The sequence below is a fragment of the Entamoeba histolytica genome, genomic scaffold (genome assembly GCF_000208925.1).
Source record: "Entamoeba histolytica HM-1:IMSS scf_1104750519073 genomic scaffold, whole genome shotgun sequence".
NCBI lineage: Eukaryota > Evosea > Mastigamoebida > Endamoebidae > Entamoeba > Entamoeba histolytica.
The window spans coordinates 18,734-37,475 of record NW_001914871.1 but is presented as its reverse complement, the minus strand read 5'-3'; the positions used below and the strand labels follow the sequence as shown (position 1 = coordinate 37,475).

Here is an 18,742-nt window from a genome sequence, read left to right as displayed (position 1 = left end):
GTTGTCAGTTTTTCTCTGAACCTAAAGATGATTTCATGGTTAAAAAACCACAGTGAATTAGCTCGTTACATTCATAATAAAGAATCCTCTTCTTCTTCTTCTCAAATTAATCGTGTTTATACTTTTCTCTCTAAAAAGTATTATGACTTTCTTCAATATTTAATACAAACACATGCTGTATTATTTCTCCCTCAAGCAAATGTATTACAAGACATTCCATTAACTCTTCAATTCTTTCTTTGTCATTCAGCATATTTAAATGTTTCTAATGGAAATTTTATTACATTAAATGGTATTTATGGGAAAGTTGATAAGTCACATGCTAAATTATATCCATTTCATCAAGCCTCTATTTCTCGTTTAAGTCAACGTGACTTATCTGATAGAATGATATCATTCCATGATCTTAATGCTTCTGCTGTGTCAAGTGCAAAAATAATGAATGATGATATTATTATTGACAAAGCATATGTATTACCTGTACTTATCACTAAATCAGTATTTTATTTTGACTCATGTTGTTGGGGATGGAGAAGGGGATTCAATATGACATTTAGAGAGAAAAATGAATTTACTATTTATAATGAATTACAAGTAGCTTTAGATAATATTAGAAGAAGTATTCCAACTCTTAGTAAAATTGAAAAAGACACAGGTCAAAAATATTTTCATTGGGAGTTTGAGGGAGAAATGAAGAAATCAATGATTGAACAAGAAGAAGACATGAAATTGTTTTTTATGAAATTAAGTTTAAGTGAAAGTAATGGACTATTTCAAATTATTGATAATTTTGTGAATAGATTTAATGAATTGATTATTAATAAACCAATTAAGAAACGCAAAGGATATATTAATGGATGTATTAAAATTTTATGTCAAAAAGCACAAGAAATAGAAATATGGAAGAATGGATGGAATGAAGATGCATTCATAAATAATATGAATAGGTTATTAATTAATAAACTTTTTAAATATCTTTGGCCTCCAATGATTGCATTAAAAGAAGGTCAATGTATACAACAAATTGATGGGGATGATATTTGTTTTTGTTTGTCAAGAACACATTCATTTATTCAACCAAAACATGTTGGTACAGAAATACAATTAAATGAAATTGGAATGAAAAGTGCATTAACATTATTATTGAAAATAGACTCTGTATGTACTCCATTAGAAAAAGTAATGTATATATTTTCTTCATTTAAAATATTAGAACAAATGATTCGATTTTATCAAAAAACAAATGTGACTGCTGATTTATTATTTCCATTATGTCTGTTTTTAACAATAAAAGCTCAATTACCATATTTTGATTCTACAATTTATTATATTGAAGAAATGCAAATGCAAATAAACAGTGAATTGTCATATTATTATTGTAATTTTATGGCTTGTAAAGATTTTGTTCAAACGTTATGTTATAATTCATTAAAAGAATCTATCTCACAACAAGAATATGAAAAATTAATTGTCCAAACTATATCATCTCAAAGATGGACAATTCCAAAGACTGGCTTAGTTATTCCTCAAAAATTATCATTACAAAAGATTCAACAACTCATTGACCAAAAATCAAAATCAAATAGTGATGATTTCTTATTACAATACTATCAAAATATTCCTTTACAAGAATTAACTCCTGAAGATATTCCAAAAATTCTTAATTTATTACAAGAACTATATAATGACACAAATTAATTCAATTTCATTGTTTTTCTTTGAATTATATCTCTTCATTTTGATTTGGTTTATTTTCTTCTGATTGTTGTTGTTGTGTATTTGCCATTTGTTGTGCCATATGTCTTAGTTGTGGATTATTTAATAAATCACTCATAGACCCTTGACCTGACATCATATTTTGTGCCATATTCATCATTGCAGGATTATTCATCATGCTTTGTGCCATATTCATCATTGCAGGATTACTCATCATACTTTGTGCCATTTGTTGAATAGCTGGATTACTCATTAAATTATTTAATAAACTAGCAAATCCTCCTTGTTGTTGATTTGGTTCTTGTCTTGGTTGGTTTTGTGTTTCAGTTGTTTCTTCTTTAGGCTTTTCTTTCACTTCTTCTTTCACTCCAACTTTACTTAATTCATCTAAAATATCCATTTTACTATTTAAATAGTTTTGGTTCTCTGGTTCAATACTCAAGGCTTTGTCAATGGCTTCTTTTGCTTCTTGAAGTTTCCCCATTTTCATTAACGCTGCTGACAATCTACTATATCCCTTAGCAAATGTTGGACACAATTCAACACATTTCTCTCCATCTCTAACAGCTAATTCATCATTATTTAAATAACAATAACAAGCTGATCTGTTTGAATAATAAATATGGTTAAATGGGTCACATTCAATTGCCCTTGAATATTCACAAATAGCAGTGGCATAGTCCTTTTTAGTGAATAAGTCATTTCCCTTTGCTTTATGAGATTCAGCTTCATTCTTCTTTTCTTCTGTAACTTCTTCATTTGTTTTTGGTATTTTAACAGCTGGAAATCTTTCTAAACTATTATAATGCTCTTCAAAATACTTTTTGGCTTTATTTACCTTTTCCTCTTTTTCTTCTTCTGGAACATCTTTGAGATATCCTTTCTTTTCAAGTAATTTCATATACTTCTCAAACACTTGTTCTTTAGTTGGTACTTCCATTTTCAAGTTATTCTTGAATCTTTTAGTTCTATTCTTTTTTCTTTTACTATTTGAAAAACACAAAAATGTTATATTTATAACTTAATAACAAAAAACTCTTTTCTCTCTGAAATTACTTTCAACAAACTTGATAGCTTCTTCTTGGTGAATATGTATTATTCTACTACACTTTATTTACTTCTTGTTATAAAAATGAATAATTTATATAAATATTCTTGAGTATTAAATGAAATTGTGTTTAGAGAGTTATTGTAAGTATAAACACGTTTGCATCAATATACAATGAGTTTTTCTCTTTTTTCTCATTACAGTTATTCATTCAGATATAACTCTCAAATAGTTTTAATGTGTTATTTCATTGTTTTTATATCTCAACTTCAAACAATAACTGTGCATCTTGAACCAATATCTTTTAAAAACATTTTTAATTCTCAATGTATGTTATTTCTCTTATTCTCTTTATATTAAAGATAAAAATAAATACATCCAATATTGAAAAATGATGGTTTATAACTTCAAAACGACATTAATTAGACGAGACAAAGCAAAAAATGAAGAGAATCAACATAAATAATAAACAAAAAGATAAACAACAAAGTTTATGATATAAAAAATGAAAGAAAAAGAATTTCATAAAAATATAATGTGATAGAAAATATACAAATAATTTCAAAATCAGTTTAGATGTTGTACATATGTTATATCATTTAATTGTTTAATAAAGAAGTAAAAAAAAATACAAATTATTTTCATAATATACAAAGAACTGTCTCTATAATAAATTCGTTTAACAACATAAGAAATAAAATTATTTTAGTATTATATCATAATGACAATATAACAATAGATATGAAAAATAAAATAATGAAATAATATTAATGTCAATGTTTAAATTAATAAATTGTATTGAGAGATATATTGAGTATCACAAATTGTTCTTAATAAAACTAATTGAAAATAGAAGAAACACATCATTATTAATGATAATTGTTTAATCAAATTGTTATTTCTTAGTGTGAGAAAATAAATAAATTTCAATTTATTGTATTGTCACACTTGAATAAACAGATAGTTCTTCATTAATAATTAACTCATTCTTTTTATGATTATTGATCATCAATAATGGTATTATAAATGATAAATTATTATTGTTATTGAATTAATCATTTATTTCTTGAATAACATAACATAATTTCTTATTTTGTAGGTATTCAATAATAATTATTGAATTGTGTGTTTTCTATTCATATAGATATAGACATTATTTAAATTTCATATTCATCATTGAATATTCAAAAAGTTATTAATTGAAAATCATATAATAAAACTTTCAACACTTTTGAAGTGAATTTATTTTTCTAAAAAACAAAAAGAAAGAACTTAGAAAAAAAAAACACAAAAAATGAATTTCTTCAAAAACATTTTAGGATTTGGAACAAATGAAGTTAAAAATGAAGGGAATGAAGTACAACTTGACATCGTTAATGGAAATGCTATCAGTGATGAAATAACCAACAACCTCCAAGGAGATAAAGTAATAAGTGTTCCACCCATTGATACAATCCAAGGATATGAATATACCCTTCAAACATTATATTATTCAATACATTCAAAAACACAGATACAAGAAGACCAAATAATTCCTCTTCAAAATAATATTAACCTTGCAATTCAACTTCCTTTATCAGAAAAAGAATTGTTTATTGTAACAAATAATAATCCAATAAAAAAAGAAATAGACAAAAACATTAACTTTGATATTTCATTTAATACTTGCTTTACCATTGATCAAGAAGAGTGGTGTGTTGCGGTAAAACAAGCATTTGAAAAATATCTCAATTGTATTGCTGAAAAATATGATAATATTATCAGAATTCAAAAAGAAACAACAAACAATCCAATTAAAGAATATCCATTAACAATGTTATTAAAGAAGATTGAAGATATTAGTGGATATACAATTAAATATGACTCTTTTAATGATGCTTATAATGGTACAAAAATGATAACTAGAAATGATTTATTACATACAGGTGATTGTATTGATATTACTGTGAATGGAGAAATTATTAGTGGATGGTTAATTTCAAAAGCAGTATGTATTAATGAATTTAATATTATTCCAATAAACCAAAACATAGGAATTATTATTAATGAAAAAAGTAGATTAAAAATACAGAAGAAAGAAAACAAAAATATTGTTTCCATAATTATTCAGACAGATGATAATTAAATTTTTTAATAATCCAATAATCCCATTTTACCATCAAAACTACCATAAACAATTTGTTGTTTAGTAGGATTCATTGAAATACATCCAATAATTGATTTTGATACTTCTATATAACTCTGATTTTGATTTATGAAATTATATTGATAGATTTTACCTGTTTCATCTCCAGTAAACACTATTTTTTTATCAAGAGATATTTCATTATTAATTCTAATCCTTTTATTAAGATGAGTATTATATGTGTGAATTATCTTCATATCTTTTCTATTATAAATATTAATTGATGAATCTTCTATACTAGATAATGCAACCGTTGTAGAATTAATTATTGATAAAGATGTCAATGGCTTTTTAATATCATCAGACACAACTAATCCTTTTCTTAAGTCATAAACTCTAATAAATCCATCCATAGATCTTTTAAATGAATAAATTCTTTGTGATTCAAAAGAATAAAATTAACAAACGTTGTAAATAATTGAGTATCTTCTATCTTTATAGAAGTGATAGAATCTTTTGCTTGATTTAATGACATAAGAGGAGTATTTGATTTTGAACCTAAATCCCATAATTTGACTTTCATATCAAATGAACCTGATGCAATGACATTGTACTGATTATTAAATTCAATACAATTAATTTTTGCTTCATGTTTTCCATATTTTCTTAATACTGAACTTGTCACAACATCAATAGAATAGACATTAGTGTCATTTCCACAACAAATTATAGTTCCATTATCTCTTGTTATTTTAATATCAAGTACTTCCTTACAAGGAGAAGAATATGTTTTAATAAGTTTTTTACTCTCAGTGTTATGTAATCGAATAACTCTTTTATCACCACCACTGACAATGTATTTTCCATTTAATGTGAATTGAGTAACAAAAATACCACCATTATATTGTTTAAACTCAGATGTTTTCTTCATATGTTTATTTCAATCAAAACTTCAAATACAAATTAATAGAAATTCGTTTTTTGTTTATTAAATAAACCCTAAAAAAAACGAAATAAAATCAAAAAATTAGGCTTTAGTAACTGGAGTTTCTTCTTTTTGCTCTTGTTTCTTATAAGCTTTGAAAACTCCAATAGCTCTTTCTTTTTGAGTGGTTCCGTTCAACTTTTCAACTGCAGCCTTTTGATCTTCAGCAGATTTAACTTCAACAAATCCGTATCCCTTTGATCTTACATTTCCTCTATGATTGTAGGTAACAACTTTAGCACTTACAACATTAAATTCTTTGAATATTTCTTTAAGATCTTCATCCTTAATAGCATATGCAAGATTCTTAACAAAGATAAGGTTATCTGAAAATTCTGTTGGTACTTCTTTCTTTTCCTTCTTATTAACTCTGCTTCCATTAGTCTTCTTTCCAAAGTGTTTTCTAGTGAATCTTCTTGGTCCAAATCTTCTTGGTCTATATCCACGTGGTCCTGCAGTAGTCTTCTTTTCTCCTTCAGGAACTTCTTTTCTTTCCTTTGGTGGTCTAGCAATTTCAACTTTAAGTTTTCTTCCTTCAAACTCAACTCCATTAGCAGCTACAGCCTTCTTAGCATCTTCTTCTGTTTCATATTCAACAAAAGCAAATCCTCTTGAGTATCCTCTGAAGATCATAAGTTTAGCTTCTTTGATCTTACCAAATGACTCAAAGTGGGTTTTAAGATTCTCTTCAGTAGTCTTGTAGCTGAGGTTTCCAATGTATAACTTAGTCATTAGTTAGGTTTCAGTTTGATTTTGTAGATTTCCCTTTTTTTTCTTTCTTTTATATAGTTCTTTCTATTTATCTTCTAGTTTCTTTCTCCTTTACTATATCTTCTAGTTATTTTATTATTTAATTATACTTCTTATCCTTTTCTATTCTGGAAGAACAATATCCTTTTTGAGTCTTGAGTCAAAAAGATTGTTCATATAGCCAATGACATCAATTATATTTATTTCTCTTCAAAACGAAGAGAATAATATATCAGTCTCGTCATCAGTTTTAATCATAACATTATTTTATTTCTTTTAAACTACATGCATCAAGTATAAAGATAATAATATTAATTATGGGTCTATTAAATGACATTTTTTTTATCAAACCCCAAATTTAATTTTTGTTTTTTTTTTTTTTAAGTATTAATGAATTAAAATAAAACCAAAATAATAAACAATACAAACTGACTTTCTTGAATTGAATTTTATTGTTGAGAATGCAAATTAAATAATTATTACATTGAAAGAAAAGGATATGGATATAAACAATCTTTATTATTAAGATTAATCCATTGTCTAATGCGAATATATTTATTAACTGGAAATATATGATTAATATTAGAAATATTATCTTGTGTTAATGGCATATTATAATTCTTTAATACACCACAACTTTCTAATGAACTTTTAATTGTAGTCTTTTGTTTTTTCTTTGGTTTCTTTTCTGAATTTTTGTCTTTTCTTTTCATTGTTATTTCTTTAATCAGAATTTCATCCTTCTCCTGTTTTGTTAATTTGTTAGTTTTATTTGAATCAAATGATCTAAACACAACATCTTTATCATTACTTTCTTCTTCTGTGATAATATCAGGTTGTTCTAAACGAAGGGGTTGAATTGGGAGGATTGTTTGTCCAAATTCCATGTGATATTAATTAAAAGATAGTTCATTAATTTCAAGAAGAAGTTTACAATCCCACTTTGATTCAGTTTTTTATTTGTCATTCCTCATTATATTAAATAATTTTTTTTATTTCTTTATTCTTTTTTTTTTATTTATTTTACTGTGAAAAACTATTTACTGTTCTTTTATATTCACATTTGATTTTTATTATAACTTATTTTCTCTTGTTTAATCTTTCATTCTTATTATGTTTTGATGCTCTTTTCCTTGAAAAACTCACATTTCTTATTGAATGATGAATTTTTTTGGTCATTAGTATCAGTTCCGTTCTTTGACTTTTACAAAATTTTGTTACTTTTACACAACAAAAGTTTTATCTTAACGCTTAACTGGTTATTAAAAATCAAGATTCATGGAAATATAGAACAAAACGATCTGATGAGGGAAAGTTATTGTTGTTCATTAAATAGAAAGTACGTTGAATAACGACTGAATTAATAATGAAAATAAAAAATGAAAGCATAGAAAGAAGAAATGATGTAGAAAAGACTTAGTAAATAAACATAATGTTTTAAGAATATGACAAAGTCATTAGTAATGTATTGTATTATAGAAGTATTAAGAATAAAAAATAAAACGTAGAAAATCATTTAAAAGAAAAAAGATAAATAATATAAAAACAACGTCATATACAAGTAAATTTGATAACAACAATAAAAAATCTGATTCAAAAGAAAAGAAAAAAAAAGAAAGGATTAAAAATAATTTATCTTCTTAATGATAATAATTTAATATTCATAAGATTTTAATATTGAAATAAATGAAACGACAAAAAAAAGAAAAGAAGAAATATAATTAATAAGTTTTTTTATCAATTTCATTAAAACTAACTTTTATTGCATTTAATTCATTTGGACTTTGTGAACAATAATAACATTCATTTTCATTTTCTGGAACAACAATTGTATTATCTATTCCTTCCAAATAATTTATTTTTTCCATATTAATGCATTTTAGTAATTGTTCATTAACATTACTTGCCCATAACTTACTTGGTTCAACCATTAATGTATCATAGTCTATTCTTAGTCTCATTAAATCTGTTTTTCTTCCTTCCATTTGAAAGATTGAACTTAGTCCTTCCATTCCTGCAAGATTTTCTGTTTCAGAACGTTCAAGGTATTCTGGTGTAATATCCCAACAAGCTAATTCTACCATTACAAATCCTTTATTCACTGTTACTACAATATTCACTTTTTTTAATTGACATTCATCACAAATTATTGGTGAATCATGTAATGTGGTTTTGATTTTATCATAATTTTGTTTTCCAACAACTACTGATGATGCAGTTAATGCGTTAAGTTGTGAAATCGTTAAATAAATTTGAGATACTGTAGTTTTTCTTGCCATAGTTTCACTAGACAATGCTAATGAAACAAGACGAACTATTGGATCAATGTCACTTGGTAATGTTGATGCAATGGTAATATAATTCTCTTTATTCACATATAATGCTGCTCCAAGTAATGCATTATCAAGTACACGTTTACTAATATATCTCATTGAATTAGTAAATGATGCTATTGTTGGTGAACGATATGGAATTCTAGGATTAAAGAGAGGATGTGTTGGTGAAAGAATAGGTGTGCATGAAGAGATATGAGAAGAAATAGAATGAATAATAGGAAGAAATGTGGGGTTGTTTAAGAGTGAAGCGGCTCTGATTTTAGCTGCTTTGCCAGGGTCTTCACATTCACATTCTATTATTGGTTTAAGTGATTTATAACAACCATATCTCATTGTTATTGATTGTTTCAATATTGATAATACATCTGGTATTATTTCTAATGGTCCACATGCACCAAGCATTAATCCACCGTCAAGAGAAGTAAAAATACAATCTGTTTTTAAACCTTGTGCATTTCTTAGTCTTAATGAACAAACTTCTTCTCCTATAACTCCTTTCATTGTTTCATACATAGTACAACCCCCTTGTAATATTGGATTTGATCCAAAAATTAAGTGTTGTAATTCACAGTCATAAGCTGCAAATTCTATTTGCATCTTTCAATTATTTAATCTTTCTTTTTTTTGTGGTTTAAAATTTTATTTTTTGTATTAAAACAAACTTAGAAAATGATTTGTTACTTGTTGTTTATGATTACTCTTCTTATCTTTCTATTTTCTTGTGTTTCAGCAAGTATTCCTTTATTATTAATTGATGGAAAATGGACAATTAGTGGAATGAAAGTTCAAAAAGAAACAGGAAATACAATTCATCGTTTTGAACCTATGGATATTATTGCTGTTTCAAATGAAAATCGAATGAACATTACAAATGAAAATACTTCTTCAAAATATTATTTATTCGCTATTAACTCTACTTCCTTTTTATTTGAAAGTGATGGTCCTTCATTTGACTCAAAGTATCTTGAATATCCCTTTATTTTTTCTATCTTACCTTATAATAATATTTTTTTCTCTTCTTTTCAAGGCTGGAATCATACTTGGATTGATATTGTATTAACTAATCAAGCAACAACAATTACTTTATCTGCATATACAAATACATCAATTACTTTATTAGTTGCAACAAAAAATATAGATGATGAACGTTCATTCTTTAAAAGATATTATTTGTTGTTTTTAGTGTCATTTTATCTTCTTGCATTTATTATTCCTAATTATTTAGCCTCTTCATGTAAAAAATAATTCAATTGATCTTATTTTGTTACTGTTTTCTTGTATTGTTCTATAATCATTTGTCTTCGTTCTTTAGGGTCACTAGGAAGTGATGAAGGCGTTTCTGATAGTTTATGTCCAGAAGATTGAATTTGAGAGGTAGAATGGTTAGTTGGTGTTTGTTGAATTGGACTAGTTTGTTGAGTTTGAGGACCTGCTCCAAAGAACTTCTCAAATTGACTTCCATACCAAGCCATTCTATTGACCCATGTTGGAATAGGTTGTTGTACTAATTTCAAACAAAGTGCATTTGAAAAACAATTACAATTCTTATTATACAAATTATATGTTCCAGGTGCAAATTCTGAACGAAGTGAATCAACTACATACTGAAAGTCTTTATAACTTCCTCTAAACATTCCCATATTGATTGATGTTCTGAATGGTGCCTCTACGTCTTTAGGACGGGTATCAAATATTCCACCATCACTAAATGAATATTCTCGACCAAAGATACAAACACCACTGTGATAAGCTCCCATACCCACAGGGTAGAGGTATGTGTTGTCCATTAAGTCATAGACATGGAGAATAACTTCTTCACCCTTTGGAACTTGTTTCATTGAACTAGAAAATCAAGATGAAGATCACAAGATATGATTATCATGGAGGAGTTGTCATTGAGAAAGGAAGAAGAGAATATTGGAGAATTGTCAATAACAAAGTCAGAATTTGGGATAGAAGTGGAAAGATAGAAGAGTTATCAGGAAATGAAATACATAAAATTGGAATAAGTCGAAGTGATGAGAAGAAAATTATATTGTTAACATCATGTGGATTACGAGAGATTGAGTGCAAAAATAAACTAGACAGAGATTTATGGCTATCAACAATTGAAACTATTAGAGTATTGTGTATTCAATCTAATGAAAAATATCTTTCAAATGACCCAACAACAAAGGCAGAAAGTACATCACAACAAAAACAAAATGAAGAAATACCACCAGTTAATGTCAATGAAGAAAAGATAGAAGGATATAGTACAAAATTATTAATTGATCCAGAAAGTGACGAAATGACTGATGTACTAACCCTGATTGAAGACGAAGAAAAGAAGAAACAAACAGAAGAGGAAACTGATAAGGATGAAAAGAAGATTAAAGAGATTGTGCTTCAAAGAAAACAACAAAGAGAAGAAGAAATGAGAAAATGGAAAGAGCTTCAACAACACTCAGAAAATATAGAAGTTACAAAACCATCAGATGAAAATGAAGCAACAACTGAAGTGGTAAAAAATGAAGTGGTTAATGATGTTTTAAAGAAGGCAATTGACTTAGCATCTGAAATTATTGGAGAAAATGAGGATATTGAGAAATTGAAAGTGGTAGAAGAAGATAAACAAGAAGCTAAATCTCAAATTAATACAGAAATAAAAGATAAACAAATTCAGGGTGTATCACCGAATAAGTCTGAAGAACAAGACAAATACTCATCACCAGAAGAATCAACCATTAAAGAGGAAATAGAAGAAATACTTCATGCACAAGCTACAAACACTAAAGAAATTAAAAGTGATGATAACCAACAACAAAAAACAGAAACACAAAAAGAAATATCAAATAGTATTGAAGAGGATAAGAACAAATCAAAAACTCAAATTGAAAAAGAAGAAGAACAAGAAATACAGAAAGAAAATACAGAAAGTCAAGAACAAGAAACATCAGACATTTCATTAGAGTTTTCAATTACAGAAGAAGATGTTGATGAGGAAGTATTTACTGAAAAGAATAAAGAACAACCAGTTGAAATGAATTTAATTGATTTCATAGGTAAAGAGTCAACAACAGAAGAAGATGAAGAAGATGAAACGTCAGAGTCAGAAAATAAAGAAAAGTTTAAAGGGTTAGATTTTGATGAAATGATGAAACAATTAGATATTCCTACTGAGTCAAAGACTCAAGAAATAAAAGAAGAACAAAAAAAGGAAGAAGATAATGATAAATCAGATGAAGAAATTGAATTTGATATTGAAGAAGATGAGTCTGAAATAGAAATAAATGAAGAGTAAGTTTATAAATAGAAAGAAGATTCATTTACAAATAATAGAATGTATAATTTCTATTTTCATATTTTTGTTTTCATAAAATAATTACTAAACATTCTTTTATAACAGAATAACAACTTGTTTTATACTTTTGTCAGACTATTGTGTGGAGTTGTTTGTAAATAGTCTTGAAATTTTTGAGTATAAAACATTTATTGATATTATTTTGAATTAACTCAAATATAAGAGTCTTTGTCAGTCTTTTTTTACAGGTTATCACGAATCAATCTGAAACACCAAGAAACAGAATCTTTTCAGAGATTAATAAGAAATTGACTAATTACACAACCAGAATTGATTAAGAAATGTTTTATTCTATCAAAACATAATAAGACAAATAGATTCTATAAACAAGAGAAAAACATAATATAATATAGTGAGATTTTATTCTTGTTTAACAATAAAAAGAAAATAATGATTATCTCTTTGAAAACAATATAAATTAAAGAAAATGAGTAAATAAAAAAGAAGATTAATAAAGAAGATTAATAAGTTGGAATTATTCAAAACAAAACCATTTTTCATAAAAATTATTTTTGTTTTTATTATGTTATTAAAAACACGAAATAAAACATAGAAAAGAAAAATTTTTCTGATTGCGCAATCAAAAAACACAAAAATAGTGTGCAGAACTTAAAAATACTAAGAAATTGATTGGACAAAATTACTCTAATCAAGAAGAGTTTAAGAAAATGTTCAATTGCGTGGACATGAAAAAAAGATGATGAAGTTGAAAGAAAAAATGAAAAGGATAACACAAGAAGAAGTATGAAATAAATCGGGAAAAAGATAAAAAGAAAAAAGACATAATGTTCTTTTGAAAGGTTATCAAGACCACTTAACTTCATATAGGGCATAAAACAGTGTTTTGGTAAATTGTCGGGATAATATAAGTCAAAGATGGAAAGAACTTAAAAAAAAAGAAATTAAGTATGACTATGGATGATATTTCATCATCAGATAGTTGTCTTCAAGAAAGACGTAAGAAATCAGTTATACCATGGACATCAAATGATGATGAAAAATTATTAAATGCTATTAAGAAATATGGAAAAGAAAATTGGAAATCTGTTGCTGATTGTATACCTAATAAAACAAGGAAACAATGTAGAGAAAGATATTATAATTGTCTTAGTGATGGCATTGCTAAAAAACCATGGTCAAAAGAAGAAGACCAAATGCTAATGGATTTACAAAAAATATTAGGAAATAAATGGACAGAAATGAGCAAATCATTTCAAGGAAGAACACCAAATTCATTAAAGAATAGGTTCTTTTCTCATTTACATCCAGAGTATAGAAAAAAATTAAGAGAAAATAAAGTTAATAGAACTCCAGATGACAAAAGTGAAAAGAACGAAACGAAACCCCCAAAAGGTCCTTCTCAAAAATCAGCATTTGTACGTGTTAAGTCATCTAAATATGAAATAATGTAATCTGTAATTATTTAATAATTGTTTAATACTCTTATTTATTTTATAAAAAAAAAAAATACACTAATTTTATAATTTTCATTTCTGATTTTGTACTTTAATCCAGTTTGAACTTTGAACTTCCTGAAGTTTAATTGTGTTATTTATAAGAAATATATTATTGTTATGAATAACATAAATAAAAAAAAAATTAAAAAAGTTAAAAACTTAAAAAAAATAAAAAAACTTCAATAATAATATGAGTGAAATAGTTGCATCTATTAAACACTATTCCAGTACTAATGATATTAATGGATTAAATAACTATGTTCAAAAAATTTGTGGTGACAAAACAATGAGTAAAGCAAAAATAGTTAAAACTTTATTTGAAATTCTTGATACACTTTCTGGAATACCAAACTCATCTCATTTACTTATTTCTGTTTGTGAACAAACAATTGAATGGGCTAAAGTTTCAAATAGAACTTATTTAAGACAAAAGTTAGAACAACGACTTGCTCAATATTATTATGAAAATGGACAATGCAGTAAAGCATTACCATTAATTACTGAATTATTAAAAAATGCAAAAAGAACAGATGATAAAGTTCTTGCTGTTGAATTACAATTATTAGAAGCTAAAGTTCATAGAAAAGTGAAAAATTTAACTAAGGCACGTGGTGCTATGACAGGTGCTCGTGTTGATGCTAATTCAATTTATATTAATCCAACACTTCAAGGAGAATTAGATATTTGTAGTGGATTTATTAATGGAGAAGAACATGACTATATTACTGCAGCAAGTTATTTCTATGAAGCATTTGAAAATTATCATTCATTATCATTAAAAACACAAACAATTTCAGCACTTAAATACCTTATTTTAATGAAATTAATGCAAAAAAAAATTAATGAAATTGACTCTGTTCTTTCAAGTAAAAATGCTATTGGATATTCTGATGATATTGAAATTGTTTCTATTAAAGAAGTGTCTAAAGCATTTAATGCTCGTAGTATTGAAATGTATGATGAAATATCAAAGAAATTTAATAATCAATTATTTGGAGATGAATTTGTTAAAGAAAACCTTACTATTCTTTATGATGCATTAGTTCAAGAAAATATTGCTCGTGTACTTGAACCATATTCTTCAATTGAATTATCTCATGTTTCTAAATTAGTTGGAATGGAAGTTCATGCTGTAGAAAAAGTTATTAGTATTATGATTCTTGAAGAAAAGATTAATGGTATCATTGATCAGAATAATGGTATTCTTATACTTTATGATGATATTACATCAAATGTTTGTTTTGTTTTTTTATTTCATTAAATAATACTTATATTTATAGAAAATACTTTCTAATGGTATTACTCTTATTGAAGAATTAAGTAAGGCTATTGACTCTCTTAATGACAAAGCAATTAAAGTGATTCAAGAAACTACCCTTTCAACTCAGCTTTAAGTCAGCATTTTTTGTTATTCTTGTAGTTTTTGTGTTTCTTTGAAGGATGAACTAAAATAAGTAATAGTAAAAGAAAAAACAAAATATAATAAATAACCCTTAGGGTAATTTGAAAAAAAATAAGCACTTGAAAATAAGTCGTTAAGAGTCAACAATGGGAAAAGTTCACGGAGGTTTAACAAGAGCTGGTAAAGTCAGAAATCAAACTAAGAAACCAGAAAAAGTAGATACTGGAAAGAAGAAATTCCCATCAGGAAGAGCCTATCTTAGATATCTTTATAGTAAGAGAATGGTTATGTTGAACGGCGATAACAAGAAGTACAAGTTCAACCCACAAAGAATTAACTAATGAAACTTGGATATTTTTAAATGATTTTGGTTGTTTATTTGTTATGATACTCATAATTTTTAAAAGTGAAGTAATTCATCTGATAAATAAATTCTAGTTAAATGGTAGACTTTTTCATTAGATAGACTCCTACTATAATTCCAATAATACAAAGAATCAAAACAAGAATAATCATAATGAAAATTGTGAAAATAATTATTTTCTAATGGTTTTCTTAAGTATTTATTTTAAATAATCTTTTTTAAAAAATAACAAACTATTATTAATTTTTTTTTAAGATGATACGTTCTTTGTAACTCTTCATTTATTTGTTTGGTATATTCTTTTGTTGAGTTACAATTCTCTTCTATTGAATTAATTAACTCTCCTTGTGTTTCGATTAATACAGCCAGACTGACAAACATCCCATTAATTTCTTCAATAGCATCATTAATTGACAACAACTCTCTATGTCGTTCTTCCAAAAAGTTAAGTGCAATTTGATCTTCTTTCTGTTGGAGCTGTTGGACAAGGGTGTTGTCAGTATTTTTCTTTTCAATACTCTCTTCAATCACATTATCATTGAGAGATGGATTATCTATGACTGAGTAATGTGCTTAAAACAATGAGAAAAACAAACAAATTTTCATTTTTCTAATGACTTTCATTTTAAGTGATGACTTTATATCTAATTGAATGGTTTGGTATTGTCTCATCAAAGAAACAAATTGGATAGTTAATGAATTTAGATGATTTTTTTTAATTCGGTTGATTGTTTCATTTGATGAACTGTTCATTGAAAGGTCATTTATCTTTTTCATTTCTTTAATTTCCTTTTCAAATTTCATTGACTCTTTACATAGTTTACTGATGAGTTGTTTGATACTGCTTTGATCAGAACCTTCTTCAGTATCGTCAAGTTGAATAAGCATTAACTTTTCATTCAGTACATTAATATCTGTATGGATGTGGAATAATTGAACTCTAAGTTGATGGACATCATTTAGAAATTGTTGAAGCTCATTTGGTAATTCTGTTTTAATTGTTATCTAGATGTTATTAACGTTTGAGATAAGAAATAAAATATTCAAACGTTATTTGTCATAAATCAAATTAATGCCAACTGTTGTTTATCTTTTCTTGTCTTTTCATTTCTAATCAATCTTTCAATCTGTTAATCCATCAAATGAATATTTGTCTATTTAGGAGTTTGTTTTTTTATTGAATTAATGGATATAATCAACGAAATAATCATCAAATAATTTAGTTGTTAAATAATGGGTAATTCTAAAAATAAAAGTGGATCTTGAAAAAAAGTAAAAATATTATAACAATGACAGTAGTTTCAAATGAAACAGAGAGATTTAATTTTTTAATAGATTCATTCAAGTCTGACAGAATGGATCCTTATGATGAAGCAGTTGAAAAAAATGAACTTGGGAAATGGTTTAAAATTAAAATTATGACTTTTAAAGATGGAGGTAATGTGACATTGGATCGTTCGTTATTAGCTAAAATCTTAAGAGAACGAACAGAAAAGATGGGGACTAGTATTGATACTGTTTTGGCAGATAAATTATTGAAAGCATCAACTGCATTGTATAATTTTGAAGAAGACAAAGAACGAAATGAATATATTAATGATGTCTTAGTCATTAAGACATGGTATGAAGATTGTCTTGATGAACCAGACAATCATTTAATTGGGTTAAAAGTCAAAGATCAAATAATTTCTATTTTAGAGAAATATAATCAAACACACGGTATCTTTGAACAACTTGCAGATAATAATATTAAATACACACAAAGAGGAAGAATTAAAATGACTTCATATGAGTCATGGAGAATTATGAGAAAAGGATCAATTATTGTTTTAAAAGAACAACGAATATTTGGAAGAGTTTGTAAAGATTTTAGAGTTATTAATGAAAATATTATGATTCAAGTGTGTGTATCTCGAGAAGACAATAATTGTATTGATGTTCATATTAAAGATATTTTTCTAATGCCAACTGAATCAGTTAATCCATCTAAGTATTCAACTAATAATTGTGGTTCATTAGTTCAAGACATTGAAAAACAAATAGGAGATGAAGTTATTAATTCATTTGAGCCAGTTTTAATAGAAGGATTAAAGAAAAATTTTGATATTGATATTCCAAAGAATGAAACACTTACCAGAGTTGATTTAAATAGAATTTCCCAATCATATAATACATTTATGAATCTTTCACGAGAACAAAAAGATAATTTTACAAAAGAATATGGACAAATACTAAAACAAAAGATATCTGAACAATGTATGAAAGTTGGAATAGACAAAAAACATAATTATTATCCAAGTTGGAAAAAGGATAGAATAGGTATTTCCATTGATGAATATAAATTGGTTCATCAAAAATTAGAGGAATTAAAAATAGATTTACAAGGAATAAATTCAGAAATTGAAAAACAAACAACTTCATTATTACAACAATCATCTATAGATTCTTTTAATGAAAAACGGGATAGTTCTATTAAAGAAGCACTTATAAATTATTTGAAAACATTTGGATTTATTCCTAATAGTTTTGATGATCAAGTTGCTATGAAATGTCCTAAATCAGTTGAAACAATTTATAGTAACAAAATGATTTTAGATAAGTTTGCATTCTGTTTATATGAAGAACCAAGTTTTGAAGAATTTATGAAAGAACAAATTGAGAAAGTTAAAGTGTTTAATGAAAATTATATTAAGAAATTAGGTGTTGTTTTAAATGAATTACTTAATCATAATATTAATGTTCCAGATAATTATGAGACTCTTATGAAACAAGTAAATGATTTTGCTACTCAAAATCCATCATATCCTAATTCTAAAGGATTTATTCGTGTTGTTGAGCTTTATAATAGGATTTGTTATGAAGAACCAAACCAAGACACTCCATTACATAAAACAAAATATGGAAAAACAGTAATGAATGTTTTATATTCATTACAAAATGAATTTGATTCTATCTATAATATGTGGGGAAGTGATGCATTCTTTAAATTTCACAGTAATTCTGTTTATGAAGAGAAGAGCGAACAAGATGGTTGTGCATGGATACAAAGCATTGAACAACAATTAAAGATGTGTTGTCAAGATGGTTTTTAATTGATAATTTTTTAAAGGAAAGGTTATTCAAAGATAATAATAATAATAAAAAATAATTAAGAAATAGAAAATTGTTTTATTTTCTTTGGTTGTAAACAAAAACAAATTTAACTTAGGAAAAAAA

The 18,742-nt window shown here is 26.1% G+C and overlaps 15 protein-coding genes across 15 annotated transcripts; 8 read left to right on the top strand and 7 right to left on the bottom strand.

The window, feature by feature from the left end:
* Positions 1-27: 27 nt before the first annotated feature.
* EHI_182710 (uncharacterized protein) lies at positions 28-1,698 on the top strand (the record flags this gene model as incomplete). The annotated part of the gene is made up of 1 exon (XM_644018.2): positions 28-1,698. One exon carries the CDS (start codon positions 28-30, stop codon positions 1,696-1,698), a length of 1,671 nt encoding a protein of 556 aa, XP_649110.2.
* Positions 1,699-1,723: 25 nt separating this feature from the next.
* EHI_182700 (uncharacterized protein) lies at positions 1,724-2,656 on the bottom strand (the record flags this gene model as incomplete). Its single annotated transcript, XM_643318.1, has 1 exon — positions 1,724-2,656. One exon carries the CDS (start codon positions 2,654-2,656, stop codon positions 1,724-1,726), a length of 933 nt encoding a protein of 310 aa, XP_648410.1.
* Positions 2,657-4,058: 1,402 nt separating this feature from the next.
* On the top strand, positions 4,059-4,889 carry EHI_182690 (uncharacterized protein; the record flags this gene model as incomplete). The annotated part of the gene is made up of 1 exon (XM_644016.1): positions 4,059-4,889. One exon carries the CDS (start codon positions 4,059-4,061, stop codon positions 4,887-4,889), a length of 831 nt encoding a protein of 276 aa, XP_649108.1.
* Positions 4,890-4,894: 5 nt separating this feature from the next.
* On the bottom strand, positions 4,895-5,820 carry EHI_182680 (WD domain containing protein; the record flags this gene model as incomplete). The annotated part of the gene is made up of 2 exons (XM_644015.1): positions 4,895-5,306; positions 5,357-5,820. 2 exons carry the CDS (start codon positions 5,818-5,820, stop codon positions 4,895-4,897), a joined length of 876 nt encoding a protein of 291 aa, XP_649107.1.
* A 79-nt stretch (positions 5,821-5,899) lies between these two features.
* Positions 5,900-6,616, bottom strand: EHI_182670 (enhancer binding protein-2, putative). Its single transcript, XM_644014.2, has one exon. It carries the CDS (start codon positions 6,604-6,606, stop codon positions 5,917-5,919), a length of 690 nt encoding a protein of 229 aa, XP_649106.1. The 5' UTR covers positions 6,607-6,616; the 3' UTR covers positions 5,900-5,916.
* Positions 6,617-7,103: 487 nt separating this feature from the next.
* EHI_182660 (uncharacterized protein) lies at positions 7,104-7,511 on the bottom strand (the record flags this gene model as incomplete). Its single annotated transcript, XM_644013.1, has 1 exon — positions 7,104-7,511. The coding sequence occupies one exon, from the start codon at positions 7,509-7,511 to the stop codon at positions 7,104-7,106; it is 408 nt and encodes a 135-aa protein (XP_649105.1).
* Positions 7,512-8,345: 834 nt separating this feature from the next.
* EHI_182650 (uncharacterized protein) lies at positions 8,346-9,557 on the bottom strand (the record flags this gene model as incomplete). Its single annotated transcript, XM_644012.1, has 1 exon — positions 8,346-9,557. One exon carries the CDS (start codon positions 9,555-9,557, stop codon positions 8,346-8,348), a length of 1,212 nt encoding a protein of 403 aa, XP_649104.1.
* A 72-nt stretch (positions 9,558-9,629) lies between these two features.
* On the top strand, positions 9,630-10,205 carry EHI_182640 (uncharacterized protein; the record flags this gene model as incomplete). Its single annotated transcript, XM_651622.2, has 1 exon — positions 9,630-10,205. The coding sequence occupies one exon, from the start codon at positions 9,630-9,632 to the stop codon at positions 10,203-10,205; it is 576 nt and encodes a 191-aa protein (XP_656714.2).
* Positions 10,206-10,216: 11 nt separating this feature from the next.
* Positions 10,217-10,798, bottom strand: EHI_182630 (uncharacterized protein; the record flags this gene model as incomplete). Its single annotated transcript, XM_643054.1, has 1 exon — positions 10,217-10,798. One exon carries the CDS (start codon positions 10,796-10,798, stop codon positions 10,217-10,219), a length of 582 nt encoding a protein of 193 aa, XP_648146.1.
* A 17-nt stretch (positions 10,799-10,815) lies between these two features.
* On the top strand, positions 10,816-12,243 carry EHI_182620 (glutamic acid-rich protein precursor, putative; the record flags this gene model as incomplete). The annotated part of the gene is made up of 1 exon (XM_643055.1): positions 10,816-12,243. The coding sequence occupies one exon, from the start codon at positions 10,816-10,818 to the stop codon at positions 12,241-12,243; it is 1,428 nt and encodes a 475-aa protein (XP_648147.1).
* A 968-nt stretch (positions 12,244-13,211) lies between these two features.
* EHI_182610 (myb-like DNA-binding domain containing protein) lies at positions 13,212-13,715 on the top strand (the record flags this gene model as incomplete). Its single annotated transcript, XM_643056.1, has 1 exon — positions 13,212-13,715. The coding sequence occupies one exon, from the start codon at positions 13,212-13,214 to the stop codon at positions 13,713-13,715; it is 504 nt and encodes a 167-aa protein (XP_648148.1).
* Positions 13,716-13,950: 235 nt separating this feature from the next.
* EHI_182600 (proteasome regulatory subunit, putative) lies at positions 13,951-15,170 on the top strand (the record flags this gene model as incomplete). The annotated part of the gene is made up of 2 exons (XM_651606.2): positions 13,951-14,994; positions 15,041-15,170. 2 exons carry the CDS (start codon positions 13,951-13,953, stop codon positions 15,152-15,154), a joined length of 1,158 nt encoding a protein of 385 aa, XP_656698.1. The 3' UTR covers positions 15,155-15,170.
* A 138-nt stretch (positions 15,171-15,308) lies between these two features.
* EHI_182590 (Ribosomal protein S30, putative) lies at positions 15,309-15,503 on the top strand (the record flags this gene model as incomplete). Its single annotated transcript, XM_652149.2, has 1 exon — positions 15,309-15,503. The coding sequence occupies one exon, from the start codon at positions 15,309-15,311 to the stop codon at positions 15,501-15,503; it is 195 nt and encodes a 64-aa protein (XP_657241.1).
* Positions 15,504-15,600: 97 nt separating this feature from the next.
* On the bottom strand, positions 15,601-16,414 carry EHI_182580 (syntaxin PM-like protein; the record flags this gene model as incomplete). The annotated part of the gene is made up of 3 exons (XM_651608.2): positions 15,601-15,705; positions 15,761-16,080; positions 16,123-16,414. The coding sequence occupies 3 exons, from the start codon at positions 16,412-16,414 to the stop codon at positions 15,601-15,603; spliced, it is 717 nt and encodes a 238-aa protein (XP_656700.2).
* Positions 16,415-16,815: 401 nt separating this feature from the next.
* Positions 16,816-18,618, top strand: EHI_182570 (uncharacterized protein; the record flags this gene model as incomplete). The annotated part of the gene is made up of 1 exon (XM_651609.1): positions 16,816-18,618. The coding sequence occupies one exon, from the start codon at positions 16,816-16,818 to the stop codon at positions 18,616-18,618; it is 1,803 nt and encodes a 600-aa protein (XP_656701.1).
* Between the last annotated feature and the right edge of the window lie 124 nt (positions 18,619-18,742).